The 24,332-nt window shown below is 40.7% G+C and overlaps 1 protein-coding gene across 2 annotated transcripts in view; it reads right to left on the bottom strand.

Annotated features, from left to right (window-relative positions):
• Positions 1-7,940: 7,940 nt before the first annotated feature.
• Positions 7,941-24,332, bottom strand: part of dgkh (diacylglycerol kinase, eta) — a 259,266-nt gene continuing 242,874 nt past the window's right edge. For both annotated transcript variants that reach the window (XM_062533724.1, XM_062533723.1), the window contains one exon: positions 7,941-12,268. In XM_062533724.1, coding sequence (XP_062389708.1) covers positions 12,216-12,268 — 53 coding nt within the window. In that variant the 3' untranslated portion in view covers positions 7,941-12,215. The remainder of the gene's footprint in view (positions 12,269-24,332) is intronic.

Raw genomic sequence — 24,332 nt, 5'->3', positions numbered from 1 at the left:
GTTGAGTTGTCTAAATCTATTGGTGTAAAATCATTTCTAAATTAGTTAGTACTGTTTTGTAGTCATAGATGTTAAATGTTATTTTGGTGAACCTACAAACCTAGCAGTGTTGCATAGTTTCTGCATAAGAGTAAGTTGTACTCTCAAAATCTGTCTTTATTTTCTTATTTGTGGTGCTCAATGTCATTTTGTCAAGTGGTACATTTTACCTTATCAGGTGCTGAAAGGTCACTGAAGATAGATAGATAGATACTTTATTTGAATCAGTTTTAATTTTATTATTTAAATGTTGCAGAAGACACTATTACAGATGGTGAAGTTACTCAAAGTAGTATGAAATTATGCCTGTGAATGAGTGTATTTGAACACTAGAGGTGTGTTGTGGTGGAATTCACCCCTGTTATAGTGTGACAGCTGTTGTTGCGGTAAGCTTGCTCCTGTCGTTAAAGGCAAATACGCCTACCTAACTTGCTATTGTAGCAGGGTTGATTAAGCTTCCCTGGATTTCCCCTTATTCCCTGCATGTTCTGTACAATGTTGCATGGTGAAAAACTGTTTCATACTCCTCTACAGTAAATAGTAGGCTATTGGGTGTGTGTGGCTTGGGTGTGGAAGGAGTTGGTTCCCACGCTGCCCTTACTAGTTTTCATGTAGCCCAGAGGGTGCTGCGACAGTCCTGAGGCAGAGGTATGGTGTCATCAAAATGCGATCTAGTAGAGTTGTGGTTTGTGCTGTTTCTGTAATGTAGTCTATCTACTTGTATTCACTGGCTACGTTGTTTTTATATCTTGCCAATGTTAGTTGGTTAGAGTTAGCTAGTTTGCAGAGCGTGCGGTTGTGGCTGCTATCGGTGTGAATGAGAGGCTACATGTACAGAAATCGATGCGTCTTGCGTGATGCATGTCTGATTGCTATTTTTATATTTTGTGCTTCAGACAGAGCAATAAACAGCAAATTAAGGTTACACCGTGTTGCTTGGTTTTATGTAATAAAACCTGCCTGTAGCCGGCTAGCAAAACCCAGTTTCGATTTTAAAAACGCAATTGCGTGAGAGGGAGAATGCCTCTTTGCGGCTATTTATTCAATGATATGGGGCACTAACATGAGATTGCTAGCTGTTGGCCACTTTACCAACGTTACCTAGTCAGTAAACTACCACTAAAATCATGTTTTTTATTATAGCCTAGGCCTACGTAGGCTATTCCCATGCTGATGCATCGGTGCTGCAGTCTCCGGTTTCCTGTAGCCTACAGCCCCCGGTTTTGGTTGCCCGTCCCCGGGGAAAATACAGTAAAACTGTATTCCAATCGGATTGAGTCAACCTGAAAATGTCCCCGTTTTTATCCCACATTTTTTACGAGCCTTTTACGCATTGGCATAAGCTAGCCTACATGCATGAAAGGCATATTTGAGGGAGCTGTTAGCATCAGCATGGTCATATTAACACAGCGGGACACTATTGAGGAAGGATCGAGTAAAATCCCCATCCCCTGAACGTTTCGAACCAAACTTGCGCTGATGCAGTGCTATGATAGCCTCGCGAGCCATCCATGGTCAGGACCAGGCTAGTGCTATGATGATCACTGATAAAATTGCTATTTTCTGACACGATGAGCACAACCATTCCCAGCGTCTAGCTCTATTTTGAACACTGATAACATCTTGCTGGCTAAACACACCACGGTCAATGACAACGATGACAAAATGCTGTTCATGTTTACATGTCACTAGGCCTATACTACTGACACTGTATTATGATAGTCATTCATTGCCATGGGGTTACTGTGTAGGTGATGTTACGGCTAACTTAACATGTCCACCGAGTTGCAATGGAAGTAGGCTATAATAGAAAAGATACTAGGCTACACTTTTTTATGTCTAGCTCAGATCAGTGGGAACTAGCCTATGAAACGGGGAGAAAACGCAAACAAAGTTGGTTAACGGTAGACCTGTTTACAGCTCTTCGAGATAATGGGTAATTTTTCGGTAGGTCGACAACCAGAGAATGTCTGATAAGGGCAACGATAAGTAAACGATAAATTACCTAATTAGCCTATCTTTTACTGTCTGTGAATATAGCCTACATGGGGCGGGCGCTGCGTCTCTCCAATTAATCTACCGTTGTATAGCCTACAGACACTCACATTATAGGACGGAAAAAAGTCACCATCCGATATTTACCTGCTACAGATTTTAGTAAATATATTGATGTAATTGTAGGATAGGCCTACATATTGTACACAGTAATTACACTGTGAAATACATGTGGCACAATAATGCGTTTATTGACTTTTAATTACCCAAAGTCGTAGCTCTGTCTCTCAATATTCAACTGCTCAATGATTTTCTAATCAATTGTCAATCACTTTCGGAAACTATTTGAAGCTTACATGAACCACCTTAAACTCTGTTTCTGGCCCTGGTAAAATCATTTTGCTAGTTGTAAAGGCACAGTAGACATAACTCGAAAATTAGGTTCATTTTGCGACAAATAGATGGCAGCGAAAACACAGCCTACTCCTTCGCAGAGGTGCGACAATCGGGCACGATTGTCCTGTAGTGTGTGGTGTTCCCTTGTGCGTTCGAATCGTATGCGATTATGTTGACGATCGGAGAGAGGAAATATCGGTGAAGATTCTCTTCATGTGTGTGGTGTTGTCCCGATCCAAAAATCTTATCCGATTTAAAAATCGTGTAGTGTGTGGCCAGCTTTAGTCAACGCTCACCTGCCGGTGCTTCTGCAGCGTTTTTTCTCGCTCGCAAAGCAACAGCAGCACCGGCCGGCGGCCTAAATTTGCCTAACTTGCTCGCTGCAAGTGACTTGCCTCTCGTTGTCAAGCAGAACTTGCTGGCTTAGATTTTCGTTTACAGACTTCATTGCGTCTAGGTTTCACGGGAAACAATTGCAGTGAGGCCGTTCTTATTTGTCCTTTTGTATGTAAAGCTGTTCCGTAAAGACTGTCTTAAAACTCACGTCGCAAACGTAGCTACAGGCTAGCAGAAGCCTCATTGGTTTACTGTTTGGTTGTTTTGGCTAGTTAATTTAGGCCGTGTTGGGTCAGTTCATAGGTAGCCGCTACTAGATTTGCTTCATGGTTCATTGTTGTTCGGTTGTTCAGTAGGCTGCCGGTATTCCGTATGATTTGCGCGGGCCAGCTTATCACTTCTATACTTGCCGCGTACGTTACCAACCAAACTAGTTTTTCCCCTTGCAGGTAGCTAAGGCTAACGCGTGTATGGCTGTTGCTGCTTCTGCCGTCATGGCCGCATTGGTCTTTAGCAGTCTCTAGCTGAGCTGAAGGCTCCCGGCTACATTTCAGTCTTATTTAGCTTCAACGTTTCAATTGGCTCAATTTGCCATTTGCTTTTACTGCGAAACCGCAAACAGCTGCTTCTAGAGGTAAGGCTTCTTAAGCAAGCCGCTAACTGCTGATAACTTTGCTAACGAGTTTATCGCGGCGATTGACTTGCGAGAGGTAGGCCTACAAATCAATTCACATGAACTTGTTTGCGCACCGTGCATGCGAAATACGGAGTCAAGGTCAATGTTCTGCCGCTGCATGAAACATAGTATTTTCATTCATGAAATATAAACATAGTATAATCGCCTGCATTTCTTTAACCCAACTCAATGCCCGCTCAGGCTTGAAGGTAGCCTAGCTGATTCTCTGGAGCCGTTGCTCAGCCACTCATTGTAAAGAGGACCAGGAGTTTTTTCTCCAGTGCGTGCGTTTTAGAATGCAAACAAATCAAAACCCTTCCCTAGCTGACCACGGGAGCACCTACACCCGCGTGTAGCTTGCTTAGTACTTCCTAGCTGACCAAGCACCTATAACAGTGCGTAGGCTACTGCTCCTTTCCCATAAATGTGTGGCTCACCACTTCTCCTTTATGTCTAGGCTACAGCTGTTGGGCAACAGTATCTCATTGCTCATTTGCACTTGATTTTACTAAATTTGGTAGATAAGAATTTACTCATGCTGTGGTTCTAATTTTATTTCTGCACTTTCAGTCTCTTCAGTTGACCATTGGAGCACCAGTGCTGCAGCACATGTCCTTATATTGTGGTTCTAATTTAATTTTTCTGCACTTTCCAGTTGACCAATGGAGCACCCGTGCCGCAGCACATGCCCTCCATTGATCCTGCGCACTTGATATTGCTAAATTGGCGGATATTTGATATCTATGATGCTCAAATGCTGTGGTTCTAATTTTATTTTTCTGCACTTTCCAGTTGACCAATGGAGCACCCGTGCCGCAGCACATGCCCTCAATTGCTCCTGCGTACTGATATTGCTAAATTGGCAGATATTTGATATCTATGATACTCAAATGCTGTGGTTCTAATGTTATTTTCTGCACTTTCTAGTTGACAACGGAGCATCAGCGATGCAGCACAGGTTCTCAGTTTAATTCCGGTCATCTGTCTTTTGACCTCGCCCCTCCAGCATAGGTGCCATGCTGAGCCACCTCCTTCCTTAGCATAGCGACCCCGTCGCTATATCTCTCTCCCCCATCATCTTCCACCGTCAGCGTGGCAGCTAATTAAAGTTCTTCCCTAGCTTCCCAAGAGAGTATATACACCAGTGTGTAGCTATGCTCCATTCCATCCTTAGCTGACCAAGAGAGCATACAGTAGCGTTTTCTGCTCCATTCCATCCTTAGCTGACCAAGAGAGCATACACCAGCGTGTAGCCCTGCTCCATTCCATCCTAGCTGACCAAGAGAGCATACACCAGCGTGTAGCTCTGCTCCATTCCATCCTAGCTGACCAAGAGAGCATACACCAGCGTGTACAGTAGCTCTGCTCTATTTCATCCTAGCTGACCAAGAGAGCATACACCAGCGTGTAGCTCTGCTCCATTCCATCCTAGCTGACCAAGAGAGCATACACCAGCGTGTAGCTCTGCTCCATTCCATCCTAGCTGACCAAGAGAGCATACACCAGCGTGTAGCTCTGCTCCATTCCATCCTAGCTGACCAAGAGAGCATTATACACCAGCGTGTAGCTCTGAGCCATTCTCTGGAATTCACCATAATTCATGCTGCTCACCATTTCTCTTTTGCTGCTAGCTACTATATGGTTGGCTACAGTTTTTATTCTTTCCTTGCACTTGACATTACTATATTGATGCATATTGATATCTCTGGTTTACTAAAACACTGCTGTCCTAGTTTTATTTTGCCCTTTCTAGCTGATCCGTGGAGCAACAGAGCCGCAGCACAGGTCTTCATATTTTATTTCTTGTCATGTCTAACCACTTCCCTCCAGCATAGGTGTCCTACTGACCCAGAGTGATGAGCCACCTCCTTCCCTAGCTGTAGCGACCGCGTCGCTACATCTTTCCTCTGCCTATCACCGTACCGCGTTCGTGCCTACACCCCTTTCCCCTAAGTCCTGGGTTACTCCTTCACCTCCTTCCCTGGAGCTGTGCCATCACTCTTGGGGTCACCACATCATTCTAACAACGTTCCTTCCTTTCATTCCCAGGTTAATCTATGGATGTTACTGAATCTTCAGGTTCTCTTTCTGCTCCTTACCAAACCCTCTTGCTTCATCTTCTAGGTGCCTCAGTTGCTTGCATCCCTGGGGTGCATGCACGTATCTGTGCTGTGACTCGATCCCTGCAGAGCATTTTGGCTGAGAATAGACTCTGCCAAGCTTGGTTTCTCTTAACAATCACTCAGTTTCAGCTACAACATGACTTTATGCTCTTCACTAGTACCGCTCACTTCATTGCCCAACCCTCTCCTGCTGAGATGCTCTCATTCTCTAAATTTTGATCTGGTCATTCAAGCCTTCTATTGTTCCAAGCACAACTCCAACATCGACCAATGCTATTGAAATTTGCACAGACCGTTGCATCTTTAGGTTACATTGCAGCAGAAATGGTCTAGCACCCAGATAACAAACTCCTTATTGTCCAAATTTGGCCGAAACTGACTATACCAAATGTATAGATACTGTAGATCGATACTTCATTGATTCCCAAAGGGGAAAATTCAAGTCTACAGCCAGAATGTTCGCTCTCTGGGCAGCTCTGCCAGGGTTCTTAGATACCTTTCTTAGATTCCCAGCGAAGGTCTTTTCAACTTGCTTGCATTTTTTGGGATGCTTTTGGTTCCTTCTCGACTTCTGCCAGCGCAGTAAGTTCCTGCATGATCCCTGCCAAGCAGTACCGCTTGTACTGACTCTGAGCTCCGCAATGGTAAGCAGTACCGCTCGTACTGACCCTGAGCTCCGCAACTGCATGCCGCACTCTCCTGCACTGACCCCAAGCTCTGCAACTGCAAGCTGTACTATCCTGCACTGACCCCAAGCTCTGCAACTGCAAGCTGTACTATCCTGCACTGACTCCAAGCTCTGCAACTGCAAGCTGTATTCCCATGCACTGACCCGGGTTGCCCTGTAATGACCCGAGCTCTGCTACTGCGAGTTCATTGCCCTGCATGTCAAAGTTAACCTTGAGGTCTTAAGCTAACTACATCGCACTATGCTGCTCCTCTCTTTTCACTTCAAATCTCATCTCAATGACAAGACATAATATTCAAGGTGGCAGGGTCCTGGTCAGGGGTCCCCACATTACTGGCTTTGTTGGGGTGCTCACAGAGATCACACCAAATGCTGCCGGCGCAGTCTGGTTGGTGTGATACAGCGGTGCACTTCAGGACCCCAGCCTGCGACCTTGCCCAACTTGCTATCTCCGCTTAATTATAATCATAATGTTTCTGCTACTTAAATTGCAATATAGTCTCCAAGCTCAGGTCTAGTCTGGTCCCCCTATTCGTGCTGCATTTATCCGTCGTCTGGCATCTTGCCTGGCCTCCGCTGCAGGTCAGGCACGATATCATGTTAAGCTTCACGGGTGCGCACGGTCGTCACTCCGGGCTGACGTCTGCCAGCGCAGTTAACGCCCGGCGTGATCCCATGATGCACTTCACGACCACGAGTGGTAATGCCAGCGCAGAGCCACCGTGCTCACGAGAAGCTCGTCAGGACCCTGACTAGTGACCTACACCAAGCACTCCCACATTCATTTATTTATCTGGCAAATTTTCGGATAGTGAACTCTTGAAATGCAGTTGCAAACTTAAGTTCGAGAGGAACGTGACGAAAACTTGCCACGCCTCCACTTCCTATAAACTTGATGGCTTAGTCAACGCTCACCTGCCGGTGCTTCTGCAGCGTTTTTTCTCGCTCGCAACCCACCACCTCCCCATTCGCCTCCCGTTCGTCTCCCGCTTGCCTCCCGTCTCGCTTATGACGGGGGGTGCTCACAGAGATCACACCAAATGCTGCCGGCGCAGTCTGGTTGGTGTGATACAGCGGTGCACTTCAGGACCCCAGCCTGCGACCTTGCCCAACTTGCTATCTCCGCTTAATTATAATCATAATGTTTCTGCTACTTAAATTGCAATATAGTCTCCAAGCTCAGGTCTAGTCTGGTCCCCCTATTCGTGCTGCATTTATCCGTCGTCTGGCATCTTGCCTGGCCTCCGCTGCAGGTCAGGCACGATATCATGTTAAGCTTCACGGGTGCGCACGGTCGTCACTCCGGGCTGACGTCTGCCAGCGCAGTTAACGCCCGGCGTGATCCCATGATGCACTTCACGACCACGAGTGGTAATGCCAGCGCAGAGCCACCGTGCTCACGAGAAGCTCGTCAGGACCCTGACTAGTGACCTACACCAAGCACTCCCACATTCATTTATTTATCTGGCAAATTTTCGGATAGTGAACTCTTGAATAGTGTGTCTGTGAATGTTGTCCGTGTGTGTGTGCATACGTGTATGTGTTTGTGAGTGTGTGTGAGTGAGTGTGCGCAAATTTAAAAAATACATAAAATATTCCTATTACAAATGCACATTACATATTACTGTACGTTATGCAACACATTAATTATGAAATGCATGCAACATTCAAATAATCAGAGAAACCATTTATATGCATTCAGGTTTATTATAGAAGGAAGATATTGAGAGATGGCCTCTTCAAGGCATCGAAAATGTTCAACAAAATTAATCAGTATACAAAAATACACATCTCAGTGAACTCCATATCATAATAAATATTTAACCATGCATTCTACAGTAAAAAAGGCACAAGAAACAGTCACTCAGTAGTAATGAAGATGATTAACTACTTTACCAAAATTATGCAGATATCAATGCAAGTGACAACTATAACATTATACAGCATTCAAACAGTGAAAACATAACCATCAGTTGCTAAACCTTGGTCAATAAATATTGTATCATCAATGACTCAGTATACAGCCTTGAAAATTGAACGGTGCATTGTAAACACAATGTAAAGAAATGAAATAACTCACTTCTCACTAAATATAAGACAGAGATAGGCAATTTCACCTCTGATAACTTCCACACATCCCCCCCCCCTAAAACAAGGCAGTTTACAGCTATACGTAAGTTTTGTAATAAATCAAAGCCCTTTCTTGCTAGGGCTATGGTCAGGGAATAGTCCATCAGTATCCACGAGAACTTCCTTACAAGTAACTAGCCAGTGTCTCTGTGTAAGACAAACACATTGCAACATGAGAGGAAGACTGTAACTTCAGAATGTTGATTAAATTGATTGATTGCTATCCACAGACTGACACTGCAATGGTCACTGGCTGCTACAGAAATATGTATAAATGACTACTCTAAATCTCAGATATGCAGCACTTTTTAGGATATTCTAGCTTTTCAATATTCTGGAGAAGATAATGTGGTGTCTATACCCTTGACCTGTTTTATGCATACATATCTTCATTGCACTTTAAGGCCACACAGTTATACCTACATTTACACTTCTTTATACAGTACACTAATAATGTTGACTGATTCAAGAATTGTGCCATTTCCCCAATGTCTTTGGTTATGAAGTCAAACTGAACATTTCTCTCTTTAAGGATAATATAAGTAGTTAATTTAAAAATGATTTCCCCTTTAACATATTTAACAATGAATTCAGTATTGCAGTAAATGTAAAAGCAGATTCACGGTGGGGTTAAATAACCAGTGTATTGCTTTTAATGTAGCAATGGAAAATATCTGATATTTCTGTTAGGACATAATATCTATGCACCGAAAGCTGACATAATTTCCAAGGAATTTACTTAAACCATATTAAGGTGCTAGTACCTATCAATAAAGCTCCCCACTCTATTATTCCACTCTATACTTAAAATTGTTTCCATTGTTTCCATTAATGTCATATTGTTAAGGGGATGACATCTCATGAACTCATCCTTGGACTGAAATACAATTGTGTCAAATAATAGCCAAATAACATCTGACTTCAGCACAACTATGTATAATACAGATTCACTGTAAGCAGCTATCTATTCTTCATACATCTCAAAGAGGCACCAAAGGCAGTTTTGCCAATTATAGACTTCACAAGACTTGAAACTTCATATCACATGCTGGAAGCACAAATAGAAAAGACTAATAAATGACAATTGGAAGAGTTATGAATCAGGAGATACACTTTCATGACTGGTCAGGCAAGGGACCTCACTTACTCCACAGTCGAAAAAGAGGAGTACAAGAATTACAGCTTTTGTGTTCCGCATAGATACAAAAACCTACATACCTTAAAAAGGACTAAAATGGTATCGAAAAAATACAATATTGCACCTTCATCATAATACAACATAATTTTTAAAACAATCACTAAATGACATTTCATTACAGTGCACTTTACTCAATCAACATAAACTGATAATCTTGTCTTAGCAAACTATAAGGCATTTTTACATTAATAGGCGATAAGAGTGTATACATACACTGGTATGCATATTTACACTGTATACAAACTTATTAACAGCAAATACAAATATACCCTGTTATACCACCAATTTAACAAAATCTGAAATGTGTTTCCTACTATTATTAGGGGTGTGCATACGAATCATTTAAAATAATAATCCAACCACCTGCAGTGTTATTCGGTCACATGTTCGGTTATTTGCGTTGCCAACACCGCTTTTTTGAGGATGCATTTTCATGAGCATAAGGTGGCTAGCTTCTGGTCTTTCCAATATGGTGTGCTTAGCAATGAGAAACGAAATAAAAAGGCAGTCCTTTATCAGAGTTCTCTGCATTGTGTAGACTGCACTTTCAGATCCAGATTCACATGTTTATTGTGATTGTTAATTAAGTTAGAATCTTGCAGTGATACTGAAGCAAAATTGCTATGCAATATTATACTATGCTACAGAGGTACGAATGCCACTGTGTGTGACACTGTGCGTTTTAAGAATCTTTAGAAACAGTAAATCGAATATCAACTATCCGTGCACACCCCTAATTACTATAACAACTTAACCCTGAATACAGCTTAGAAAAGCAGATATCCATCAAAAGCTTTATGTAGCATTGCAGATCAATGCAATATCTTATACTGTTTAGCTGCAGGTTCAATATCTATAAATATGTATTTCTTGTAAAATATTCAAATATACTGTAGCTGTATATCAATATTCAATATCAAATTAGAAACATTTAAGATTTAGAGATTCCTTGACCTTGTCATGGCAACAAAGGTTGATTAAAACATGGCACACATTTACTCAAACCTTACACATCAAACTGTCTTTGTAATCTCTTGACATTTCTAATTGTCCTATTTCCAGGCACAATCATTTATAAATGCATCAATTGAGGGACACTGGCTGAATTGGAAACATTCATGGAAGTGATGGTTTCACAGAAACAGCTGTGAAGTGTTTGGTATTATAGTCTTAATGACTAAACTTAGTACAATTTCACCAGTAACACACATTTTTCCATAAATATATGGCATGACACAACTCATATCCATGCAAATAAATAAATATAGAAAAAATGATTATTCAGTAGTTATAAATTACATAATACATCTGGTAAAATTAATTCAAGTGTTACATAAAAAGACACTGATCATGCAGTCAAATAGCTATCCAAGTCAAGCAAGCATATGCATCAGTGTGTTATTTTAGGAAACAACTTTTGACTTGTTGGTCTTACAGGGAAGTTTCAGATTTTTCAACCACGGTTGAAGTTGCCGTTTATACCATTTTAAAGTTAATACTGTTCTTGATCATTTATGTCCCTACTAAAAATGTGGACCTCAAAAGGTGTAAATATAGCGCCCAGGTTGAAAAATCAAGAAGTTTCCCTTTAAGATCGCTCTTCTAACTGTAATGTTTCAGTAAACTATCTCCTTCTTTGTTGAAATGTAAACAGTGCTGTCAAAAATGGTATATTGCTGATGGATCACCTTAACTGGCCGTTATAGCCACCCACAACAGGGAAAGAAGACATTAAAAATAACAAGGCCATAGTATACAAACTCCACAGTTAGCACCTTATGGAACTCGCTATTTGACAGATTTTTCTGATTGTTCACAAGACCAGAATGATATAGCATGGCATATCTAAGGCTTAGTTCACACTGGCAGTCGAAATCCGATTTTTTGCTTATCTGGATTGTATCTAGCTTGAATTTTGGGTAGTCTGAACGGCACAAAACCGCATGAAATGCGATTTTTCCAATGCTGATTCGCACCACATACGGAGGTGGTTTCAATATCACTTACTATCGGATATGACACAGTCGAACAACTTGAATAGGATTTCAACGTGCCCCTTTCGTCATATACACTGCGACAAACAATTGCAACGTAATTCTGAGTGACGGAAGTGATTGATTGATTGATTCAGCGCGTGCGCCAGGGCTACCAGCAAAACAAAAACCAACGTCAGATTCAAGTCATCATTTTATGGTGAAACATGGAAAACTGTAACGTAAAGGGTGACGAAGTATTTGTGCCGCGGCTATGCATAATAAGTTGGAAAATATAAAAAAATAAAATCCACTTTCATCCATGACGACTTGGTTGTGTACAGCTCTACCTAATGAATCCAGGTGTGTGTAATTTATATCGGATCTGAGCATTGCACGCCAAGATCGGATGTGATCGGATGTGATCACTTGCAATATGCAATGAGAACAGTCAGTCAGAAAGATCAGGTTCTGATCGGATATGCAAGACATCCGATTTCGACTGCCAGTGTGAACTAAGCCTAATTGTGCCCTGGATGCAGTATGTTAAATAGGTCTTGTCCGAACAACTGAGCTTTGAAGTTTGCCACTTCAGTCAAGAAAGGACCTTTCACAACTTGTCCAGTCTCAGAGATCTACGAAGATGTTCTTTGCCAGGTCTTTAGTTCCCTGAAGTATTCTCTTCATATGACCCACTTTCGATATCCCCAGGTCCTGCAGAAAATAATAGCAAAAAGACAAACATTTGAATAGCACATGGTATACACACTTTTCTTCTTACTTACTTTTCATTGCTTCTTATGTCTCAGTTTAAAGCACAACAGGCGAAGGAACTGACCATTTCACTGCATTCTTTACTTTAGTAATGATATGCATGTGCCAAATTAACCTCCTTGTATCCTTACAGTAAAAAAAATAGACTCAGTTAAGGCCTAAACTAGTGAGCTAACTGAAACCCTTGTAAATGCCCAAAATGGCACAATGTCTTATTTCAGGATGTTGAACTTCACCATATGACATTGAAGGTGTCTGTGGCTCAGATAACATTGCAAAGTTATGGCGCAAGCATTATTCCAAGCTCTTTGACTGCGTTAAGAGTAACGTGGCTGCTGTTAATATTGTGGATTTGGACTCTCATGTCACAGTAAGACCGGGTGAGGTATCAGATGCTATTAAGATGCTTGACAACAACAAAGCATGTGGTACAGATGGCATTGCTGCCGAACATCTCAAGCATGCCAGCTACAGGCTCTCCCCATTGTTAGCCCTGTGCTTCACTGGCCTCCTGGTGCATGGAGTTCTCCCTGATTCCATCCTGTCTGTCTTACTGGTCCCTGTTCTAAAGGAGAAGGCTGGAAGGCTAAACAGCATGGACAATTACAGACCCATTGCCCTTGCTAGCATAATGTCTAAGGTGCTGGAAAGGATCATTTTAAAATAGATTAATGTATGTATTAACTACTGACAATCAATTTGGGTTCAAGAGAAAACATAGTACTGACCTATGCATTTTTGCATTGAAAGAGATAGTTGCTAAGTACCAAAGTCAAAACTCCTCTGTGTTTCTTTGTTTTATTGACGACTCTAAGGCATTTGATAGGATCAATCATGCCAAATTATTTGTGAAATTGCTTGAGAGAAATGTTCCTAAATATATTGTTAGAGTTCTCATATACTGGTATGCTCAGCAAACATTTCAGGTCAAGTGGAATGATGCTGTCTCCTTTTCATGTGAGCAAGGAGGCATCTTATCTCCTTTTCTTTTTAATGTTTATATTTGCCCTCTATATGCTCCCTTTAGGTACCATTTTCAGAAAATATGGAATTTCTTTTCACTGCTATGCAGATGACACCCAAATTTACATTCCCCTAAAAAGTCAAGACTCCTTAAAAAATCTTCTAGACTGGCTTGATGATGTCAAAGCCTGGATGGCCTTAAACTTCTTGAATCTAAACAACAGCAAAACTGAAGTCCTCCTACTAGCACCCAATGGAAACTCCAACCAAAATATGGACATAGACACCCTGTGTAAACCCTATGTAAAGTCCTCTGTAAAGAGCCTGGGTGTGATCTTGGACGGAGATCTTACATTTGACAAACAGGTCAAATCAGTAAGCAAAATTAGTTTCTTCCAATTAAGAAACGTATCCAAAATCAAGCCTTTCCTGTCTTTTTTAGACTTTGAAAAAGTAATCCATGCCTTCATAACAACTAGACTGGATTACTGTAACTCCCTATATGTTGGTATCAACCAGGCCTCACTATCCCGCCTACAACTGGTTCAGAATGCAGCAGCTCGCCTTTTAACTGGTACACGTAAACGAGAGCATATCACTCCCATCTTAGCCTCCCTTCACTGGCTCCCTGTTCACCATAGGATTCATTTTAAAATTTTGCTAACTACTTTCAAATGTTTGAATGGCAAAGCCCCCAGCTATCTCTCTGAACTACTACATAAATACTCCCCTGCCAGAAGTCTTAGATCTTCTGATCTATTTTTGCTGACTGTTCCCAAAACTAAATTCAAATGTAGGAGACCGTGCCTTTGCTGCTATTGCCCCCAAACTCTGGAACAATCTCCCCTACCACATTAGACTAGCACCTTCTCTAAACACTTTCAAATCCCATCTCAAAGCCCATTTCTACTCCTTAGCTTTTAACTCAGTTTATCTTGGCCATGTCTTTTCTGATGATCTCAGAGATGACAGTGACATCCGTCGTCAGTGCTGTAAAATCTATGCACAGGCCGATATGCTACTAAGAAAATTGTCTATGTGCTCTGCTGATGTCAAATGTGCTCTGTTCAAGGCCTATGTTACCCCCCTATATATACAGCTCATCTCTGGTCTTCCTACAGAGTGAAAAGTATGCAGAGGCTAAAGGTGGCTTATAATGACACCATGAGGTTGTTGCTGCGTGTCCCTAGGTGGCACAGTGCCAGCCAACTATTTGTATTGTCTAATGTACCAACTTGTCTGGCATTGTTGCGCAAGCTGATGTTCAATTTCATGTGTCGTTTGGACTTATCTGATAACTGTATTATCAAGGCCTTAACCTGCCCCATGATGGGATATTGGCTCACATCCAGGCTTCGTAAGCACTGGCACAATAGTTTGCACCGTTTCTTTTAAACTAACAGTGACAAATTACTGTATTTTGTGTGGCTGTCTGTCTACTTGGTTTTGTCTTGTATGTTAAGTGTGTATGTGTATGTGAGTGGACCACTCCTTCGAGTCCATAATAAAGATTATTATAAACCCTTTCTCACATTTCCGCAGTGTCTGCCTAGTATTTCCGTTAATTTCACTGAGGTTACCTTTACACGGAAACTATCTGAACCAAAAGCGCAAATGTGGCGTTTCGTTCTCACTTTTAACTCAGTATTTAGACAAGCGTATTTGGGTGAAATCTGCTTGCAAATGGAAATGCAAAAATGTGTGACAACTTATATTTATCGATGTAGTATACACGCCAGATGACTAGGTGGCAACACTACCAAGACCAGGGGCCTCATTTATAAAGGCTGCTACGCACAAAAACGTTGCGTGAACGGGGCTGAAATGTGCGTACGCATCTTTCACCGTCAACGTCGGGATTTATAAAGAAAATCTATGCGGGAAAAGCTGCGCATTTCTACGCATCCTTTCAACCGTCCGTAAAGCTTACGCAAAGTTTTTCACATATGAAAATAAGCGACATCTAATGGTGAAATCACAAAATAAAGCTCAGAATGCATTAAAAAGGTCAGCACTTCAACATTTCATTATGTTACTACCTTCGTGATCACAATATCATTCATTCATATCACAGGCTATGAGGTTTGTAGCCAAGGCTGCCGACATATAGGCCTACACTGTAAATCTATACTAAACTGCAAACGTTTTCAGTAGGCCTAAATCACGTTTAGTAATATTGATTAGGGATGGGCATTTGATTAAATTTTCTTAGTCGATCGTCGGGAGAATTAACGATCAACTATCGATTAATCATTAATATTTTTATATTAAAATTAATGATTTATTTTATTTCAAATGCAATGAAAATACAAAACCACAACGTGTTTGTTGCTTAGTGTGAGTCTTGAAGCAATGAAATCAATGCCATTGTGTGGCAACAATTAAACATTTTACCAGTCAGGGGCAATTCAGTGGCAACTCCATTGTGCCACCTAGTGCGTTGTCTGTTGTGGTTGACACATACATTCACAAAAATAAACCAAATTTGGTGGGCTTGTGTGTTATTGCTATCGCTAGTCAGAGACAGAGCTCTGGCCTAGGGTGTGGCTTAGGGACTCTATAGTGCCACCTAGCGCGTTGTCTGTTGTGGGTGACATACATTCACGAAAATGAACCAAATTTTGTGGGCTTGTGTGTTATTGCTACTGCTAGTCAGGGACAGAGCTTTGGCCCTGGATGTGGCTTAGGGACTCTATAGTGCCACCTAGCACATTGTCTATTATTGTTGACACATACATTCACGACAATTAGGTACGCTTGTGTGTTATTGCTGCCACTAGTCAGAGACAGAGCTCTGGCTTTGGGTGTGGCTTAGGGACTTTATAGTGCCACCTAGCTTGTTGTCTGTTGTGGTTACATACATTGATGAAATTAACCAAATTTGGTGAGCATGTGTGTTGCTCATGCACATGCCCACCAACAAGTACGTGTTGCTTTGTTAGATTCCGAAATGGCACGGGTCCGCACCGCAGGTGCTCGGGCCTGCCATCGCCGCTTGCGGCTATATTTTTTAAATTTAGTCTTAGTCTTAAGGGCCGTTCACACCAAGAACGATAACTATAACGATAACTATAAACAAATATCGTTCTCGTTAATATGAATGACGATGTTCACACATAAACTATAACGATAACGACATGAAGAACGATATCGTTGGGGATCACTTTCAGCGATTTTGAGAACTATAAAAAGTTAACAGCCAATCAGAACCCATCACATTTTAGCCATCACATTCATTATAGTTAAAGTTCTCGTTCTTGATGTGAACGGCCCTTAAGCCTTGTGATGAAATGTCCTGTTTAGTCTTAGTCATATTTAGTCATTCAAATATCATTTTTGTCAGTCTAATTTTAGTCGACTAAAAGTCTCATCATTTTAGTCTTGTTTTAGTCAAAAGAAATCTCAAGGTATCTTAGTACATTTTTTGTCAAAACATTTTAGTCTTTTTATATATAACAAATTACTTCTGAATAGGCTACAATTTCAGTCAAATAATGTTTCAGCTAGCCTATGTCAATTTTCCCCCAATATCCCCCAATGTCCATAGCAGTAGACGAATGTTTTACTCCGCAACACTAGATGGCGATATGCGCCCAAGCGCCACACAGTATAAGAAATTATTAGTTTGCTTGCTAGCGAACTTTGCATCATTCGTGTAACTAGTTAAATTGTTGACATTACGTACTGAATATTTTTGTATGGACATTCTGGGGGATGTTGATTCATATATGTATGAAAGAAGCTGCAATTTATGAGTCATTTTGTGGTATAGGTAGTTAGCTTACTAGCATACTAACACAGCTTCTGACTGGACATATTTTAGGCAAATTAGAAATAAATTCTCAGCTATGGTGAGACAAGCTAAATCTAATTACCATCTTAGTATGCTCTCCAGTTCCTCCTCAAATCCTAAGCTTTTTTGGAATGCATTCAAGTCTCTAAAGGGTAGTGCAATCTCTATTCCCACCTCTGTGATCTCTGATACCTGCACTCTTGTCGACCCTATTGATATTTGCTCAGCTTTTAACAAGCACTTTTCAGTAGCTGGGCTCATTTTTAATGAGGATTTATCTGGGCCTTCAAACCTCTATCCCAGCTCTGATGATGCACTCTCTCTCAATGTCAGCTCAGACTCTACTGCCCAGTTCTCCCTATTACCCATTACTGTTGCTGAAGTCTTTAGAGCACTTAATGCAATGAATTGTAGGAGTTCCACTGGTGAAGACAACCTGGACCCATTTCTTTTAAAGGTATCTGCTCCTGTTATCGCAGAAAAACTCACTTTTATTTTTAATCTCTCTATTTCTTCTGCCACTTTCCCCCAAGTTTGGAAGATGGCTCACGTAACTCCCCTACATAAAGGCGGGGATAAAAATGACTTGAACAACTATCGTCCTATCTCCAAGCTACCCTGTCTATCAAAAATCTTAGAATCATTGGCAAATGATCAATTAAAAGCGTTTCTTACAGGGCACTCTGTTTTAGCTCCCAACCAGTCTGGCTTTAGAGCTCAACACAGCACAATCACTGCTGCAACCCTGGTCTTAAATAATATAATATCTGCTTTAGATAGAAAGCAACACTGTGCTGCTATTTTTATAGATCTGACAAAAGCTTTTGATACTGTTGATCACGTCTTACTCTTGCAAAAATTAATGGATATTGGTTTTGACTCTGATGCTCGTAATTGGTTCTGGAGCTATCTTAGCAACAGGTATCAATGTGTGAAAACAGGAATCACTAAATCAGACTTCTTGCCTCTTACAAAAGGTGTCCCTCAAGGCTCTGTTTTAGGACCTGTTTTATTTACCATCTTCATTAATGACATAGCCTCTTCTCTCAACAACTGTAATGTCCATCTTTATGCCGATGATACAATTTTGTATTGTACAGCAGATACTATCAACTTAGCAATTGATAGCCTGCAACTGGCTTTTAATGCCTTGCAAGAGTCTCTTTTTAGCCTCAAACTAGTCTTGAATGCTAATAAGACTAAATTCATGCTTTTTTCTAGAGGAAAAAGCATAGACCCCAGCGTTCTCCACCTGAAGACCTTGAGTGGTAGTAACATCGAGCATGTCCCTGCGTACAAATACCTGGGCATCTGGATAGATGAGAAACTCAATTTTTCTTTCCACATTGACTGCCTTGCAAAGCAGCTGAGACAGAAGATTGGGTTTCTCTATAGACATAAATCTTCCCTCCCTTTATCCTGTAGGAAAAGGATTATTGAGTCTGTTTTCATGCCTGTTCTAGATTATGGCGACATCATCTATAGGAATGCCTCTATGTCCTCTCTCAAAATCCTGGACATTATACACCACTCAGCAATCAGGTTTGCCACAGGTGCTACATACAACACCCATCACTGCACCTTGTATGCCGCAATTGGCTGGCCTTCACTCACTGAGAGACGTTTTAAACACTGGATCCAGTTTATTTATAAAGCAATCATAGGTAAACTCCCATCCTACATCTCCATATTATTAAATTGCCACTCAAGTGCCTATCAGACCCGCTCCAGCAGTTATTTCTTACTGACAGTTCCCAATGCTCGCACTGAGCTGGGTAAGTCAGCTTTCTGTTTTGATGCCCCCATGTCCTGGAACTTCCAGCGCACCCTTAAGCTTGAGTCATTAATACCTTTTGAGCAATTTAAGGCTTTGGTCTCAAATCTCCCCACTCCAGTCTGTAACTGTTTTCTCTAAATTCTATTTTACTAATTCTGTTTTTACCTTTTATCTATTTATTCATTTCAATTGTTTTCTTGTGTGTAAAGGTATATGTGTTTGTATTCCACATTGCTAGCTTGTGAGTATGCTTGTCCTTATATCTTGTGGGTATGTATGCAGGTTTGTGTGTGCCTGGATCAACATGGTGTGATGTAATGAATGTGTATCTATGCATATTTTAGTTTAGCCTGATTTTATTGTTGTTGTTGGTCAGACTACCCACAGCCTCGACAGGCTCATGCATAACTTTTGTTGTATCTCGGCTGCATTGAAAAAGAGGGTTGCCCTCAATGTAATCCCGAGAATATTAAATAAAGGTTTCAATCAATCAAAAGCTTGCTAAATCTCCGGTGTTCTTGCTCCATGTAGTTAGGGTCAATAAACGTAGGCTAATTCGTACCGAAATCGTTGGAGTAAATAATAACAGAAAACACAACGAACCAATAGGACCACTCAATATATTACAACTTTGCCGGTCGTTGACCGTGAAAGATACGTTCAAAAGCTTAATTCAATTAAAGTAAAAACATGTCCCTTCAGTCTCCCGAGTAGCCTGCTAGCAGTAGCAACAACCCCACTCAGTGGCCAGTGTCATACCCGGACATAGGCTACTCGTATCTCATTGAGTCTCCAGTTAAATAACTAAATTGTTTTCCTGTATTTTTGGCCTCATATTTGAATTTTAATGTAGTGTAGTTGACTCACAGGCTCAGATGTAAAGAATGTTCGTTAGATAATTCCAAGATATGATCATTTCTGTCATAGCCGATAAGTGTTAGCCTAGATTTCCGTTTTTCTTTGGTCTGATTCATTTTTGGTGTAGCCTAATGTTAGGGGTTCTTAGCTTTGTGGTTGGTACACCCAACCACACAGCAACTTTTCGGCATGTCTGTCTACCGCGAACAACACCGGTTCACTTTGGCTTGTTTCAGGCTTGTTCTGAGGGATTGTTTTCCCCTTAAAAGGGGCGTGGCGCAAACAACCTGCACTGTGTGATGGGGTCCAGTCTAACGTATTTAGACTCCAGAGGGTTAAATGAACTGTCACGTTGCATCCAAGCTGAAATACAAACGTGCAGAACATAGTTGTAGCATATGACGGAGGTGGATTGTAGCTAGTTGGATGCCATGTAGGCTATAAAATAGCGATCTTTCAAAGTTAACGTTTATCAGAATCCTGGGATATGCCCGCTTGACAACGGAAGTGATAGAACTAACAACTGGCTTTTGGCCGTAGTTACCAGCCATTTAGAACTAGAACTAGTAACGGCAGTTTTGTCCTGCAAGTAGAACGTTGATATGTGGCGGAACGTAGTTCCACAATCAAGACAGTTTTAGCGATGTAAACGTTTACGTTGTAATAGGAAATTAACACTATACAAGTGGCAATGGTGGAATAAATACAGGTGATGAATACAAACGGGAGATAAGCGGGATATATACGGCCTTCGAGGTTGACCGGTTCGATGGAAATAATGTCTAGGTGGAGGCAACTCTGTCTCCGTGCCTCGCACGTCACCGGAGTTCTAGACCTCCACCTAGCCATTATTTCCATCGAACTGGTCAACTTCTTATTATTACAGTGCATGAAAATGCACTGTACTGTTCTTCCTAGGCTTCTTATTCTTCTTCTTCTAACGCACGCAATTCAGCTTGAACCGTTTAACGTAGAAACTTCATTCAACTTTGTTGCGTAGGTCTCGCTTATGCCATGTGTGCTTTGTATTTTTCAACTTTGTAACTTTTATACTTTTTAAACTATGAATTAAAAAACGATTTCCCCATAGATTTAACATTGAGCTATTTCCCCATAGACTTAACATTGCTCATTATGACATCACGGCAGCAATTAGAATGTTACGCCAGGTGGCCAGTCCAGGTGCAGCAGCTCTCTCTCTCTCTCAGGCTTTAAACATACACTGGCTCTCTTGAGACTACATTTTCTGTGCCCATGTATCAACTGTATCAACATAGGTCTTCCTAATTCCATCCAACTTTCTATCCATTCATCTTCTTCAAACCACTCACTCATCCACCCATTCTAAACAGTCTGCCTATCAACATCAATTAGACGATCTACATTCAACTTTTAAACAATCTACTCTGTCTCAGGCTTTAAGCACACACTCTGGCTCTCTTAAGACTAGCCAGTTAAATTGATTACACCTGTATCTGTATCCACTACTCTCAGTAGAGAGCTGTGTCTCTCCATTCTACAAGAATATAAGGCACATTCCATCCAACTTTCTATCCATTCATCTTCTTCAGACCATTCACTCATCCACCCATTAAACTGTCTATCAACATCCATTAAACTCTCTGTCTATCAACATTAATTAGACTACATTCAACTTTTAAATTATTTACTCTGTCTCAGGCTTCAAGCATATACACTCTGGCTCTCTTAAGACTAGCCAGTTAAATTGATTACACCTGTATCAACTGTCAGTTTCTCTGGCTATAAGCATACAATCTCTCTGAAGACTACATATCCTGTTAACTGTTTCCTCTGTCCACAACCGTTTCAAAATAAAAGTCCTCACTGCAATAATACACCATTAAATCATTTAACCATTGAAACTACTCAACTATTTAACTGTTCAACCATTCCAACTGTCAGTTATCATCAACTATGCCTCCAGTCAACTACATGAAACCTGCATGTACCTAGCAACCAACATAGCAACCATTAAAATTAAGCGTTTATGACCGTTTCCATAGCAACCAACATGATTATACTGCAGTAACTTCTTGTTTCCTGATAGTGGCCACAATGGATACCCTTGCAACAAATGTTTAAAAATAAAAGTCTTCACTAGCAAGTTAGCATTGTTAGCATGGTTAGCATAGTTAGCATTTTTAGCATAACTGCTAAAATGACTAGCTAAGTTAGCTCATCAACCTGGTTAGCATTGTTAGCATAGTAAGCATTGTTAGCATAGTTAGCATTTTTAACACAACTGCTAAAATGATTAGCTAAGTTAGCTAATCAACATGGTTAACATTGTTAACATAGTTAGCATTTTTAACATTACTGCTAGAAATCATCAGCTAAGTTAACTTATCAACCTGGTTAGCATTGTTAGCATAGTTAACATTTTAGAATACCTGTTAGAAATCATTAGTTAAGTTAGAACAGGAATGTTTAAGCTTTAAAATGTCTACCTTAACACTATCAACTCTCTTTAAACTATGCAACCACCATGTTTACCCTAGCTACACCTTAGTAACCATATCTACATTTTTTTACATTTTTTTGCATTTTCATGCACTGGTAATTCCTTGGAATTGCATTTCTAGTTAAGTCTTTGTAATGCCAAATATGTTCCCTATTCTAAAGTTGGGTCATTGTTCACATTTAATTCACAATTAATTTGGCACTTATTAACCCCCATGTGTTCCCTAAACTAAAGTTGCCTCCTATTCACACTTATTAACTGTATTGCAGCACACAGTAGGCTACACAACAAGTACACAGCCAAGTTGCCACAAATAAAAAAAGGCAGAGACTATTTGCACCCGGGTGTAAATAATGAACATTACTATTTACACCCGGGTGCAAATAATCAACATTACTATTTACACCCGGGTGTAAATAGTGTAATAATCAACATTACTATTTACACCCGGGTGTAAATAGTGTAATAATCAACATTACTATTTACACCCGGGTGTAAATAGCGTAATAATCAACAATACTATTTACACCCGATGTCTAACATGTTCTCTGTCAATAGGCCTGTGTATTTACCAGCTCTACAGTAGGCTAGGCCTAATAGTTTTGAACAGTTTTTAGCTGTTTTGCCATGTCTGGGTTACTTGGAAGTGATTATACAAATATTAGGGTAATGAGTGGTCATGTGGTAGCTTCATCAAAGACAAGCTACTTTAAAGAGTTGTTTTCTGAGTTGTCTTCCAGGCAGCGCTGCCACTGTTGACTTAAAAACACTTAATCCTACTCCTAACCTTAACCCTAACCTTAACCTAACCTTAACCCTAACCTTAACCTTAACCCACGCCTAAGCGCCTTCCAGGCAGCGTTGGGGGCTCAAAGTCAAAACACAACCTTTCTAACAACTACTGAAGCCTACTTCTACTTAACTCTACTCATAACTGAAATAAAACCAGTAAATCTTTGACAGGTTCAAAAAGCGCAAACTCTTATTTGCCGCGAGGTAACGTCATCTAAGAAAAAAGAAGTCATGGTGCGTACTTTGGCAGGCAAAAAAAAAAAATGTAATCTGAGGTTCGAACCCAGCACCTCGAGCATGGTAATTCAGTCACTTTACCGCTGTGCTGCGCCCCGTCGAAGGAGAAGGGGAGAATACTAATTATTGACTCACTTGTTGGGGTTGCTAGGTAACGGTAAACAAAACAAAAAGATCGTGTTTCTTGATTGTGCTTGCAAACGGACGGCTTTACCCGTTCACTGAATAAAGTTTGTGGAAATTTAGCACCACTTTACCATCTCAAATATAGTTTTAATAATCCTAACTTGTTAGATTTAGGTAGGCCATCTCCTGCCAAGATGGTCCCGCTATGTTGGATAGCACGCATTTCCGGTTTGGGTGCAAATAAGAAAATGCCTCCATTCCACTATTTACACCCGGGTGCAAATAATCACTCCGATAAAAAAATATCCCTTTCATAATGAATATGAGATAGCGAGAAAGGCAAACCAGGATACATTTGTATGCTAACTTTCTTGGCTCCTGAGTAATCAAAAGTCTCAACCTCAAAACAATTTGTTTAAAGTATGAAGGGTCACATGGTAAAAAAAGACATCCGGTGTGAATCATTCTATAGCTCTGCTGTTTGAGGTCACAGACTCAGAATGAGAACATTTGATTCAACACAGATCTATAGTTAACAGGCAGCTAACACTAACAGAAAGGGGCATAGAGACTCACTTTCAGTTTAATTTACCTATGCCCCATTCAGTTAATGTAAGTTGTGGGTTTGCTATTTGGTCTACTGTATGTTGTAGCAAATGTTCTGTTCTTTCCCCTTCGGACAGCACTTTACTCTTCCCTACTGACCTCAAACAGCAGAGCTAAGGATTGGATCACACCAGAGTTCTCCTTTAGTATGACACAGTACATACAGTATATGGGGGTTACAGTTTTTTTCAATCGCTAACAAGCGTTTGTCCATTCATTTGACACATTTTCAAAACTCTAAACACAGACTCTCACCTACAAAACACAATTGGCCAAATTGATAATTTCCCTCTCAAAAGCACATCCCATGTTCTTACACCACATTTTGTTACATATACACTAACTCGTCATTTCTCTGCACACACTAACT

This window comes from Sardina pilchardus, chromosome 4, assembly GCF_963854185.1.
Source record: "Sardina pilchardus chromosome 4, fSarPil1.1, whole genome shotgun sequence".
NCBI classification, from domain to species: Eukaryota; Metazoa; Chordata; class Actinopteri; order Clupeiformes; family Clupeidae; genus Sardina; species Sardina pilchardus.
This window is presented reverse-complemented; position numbering and strand designations above follow the sequence as displayed.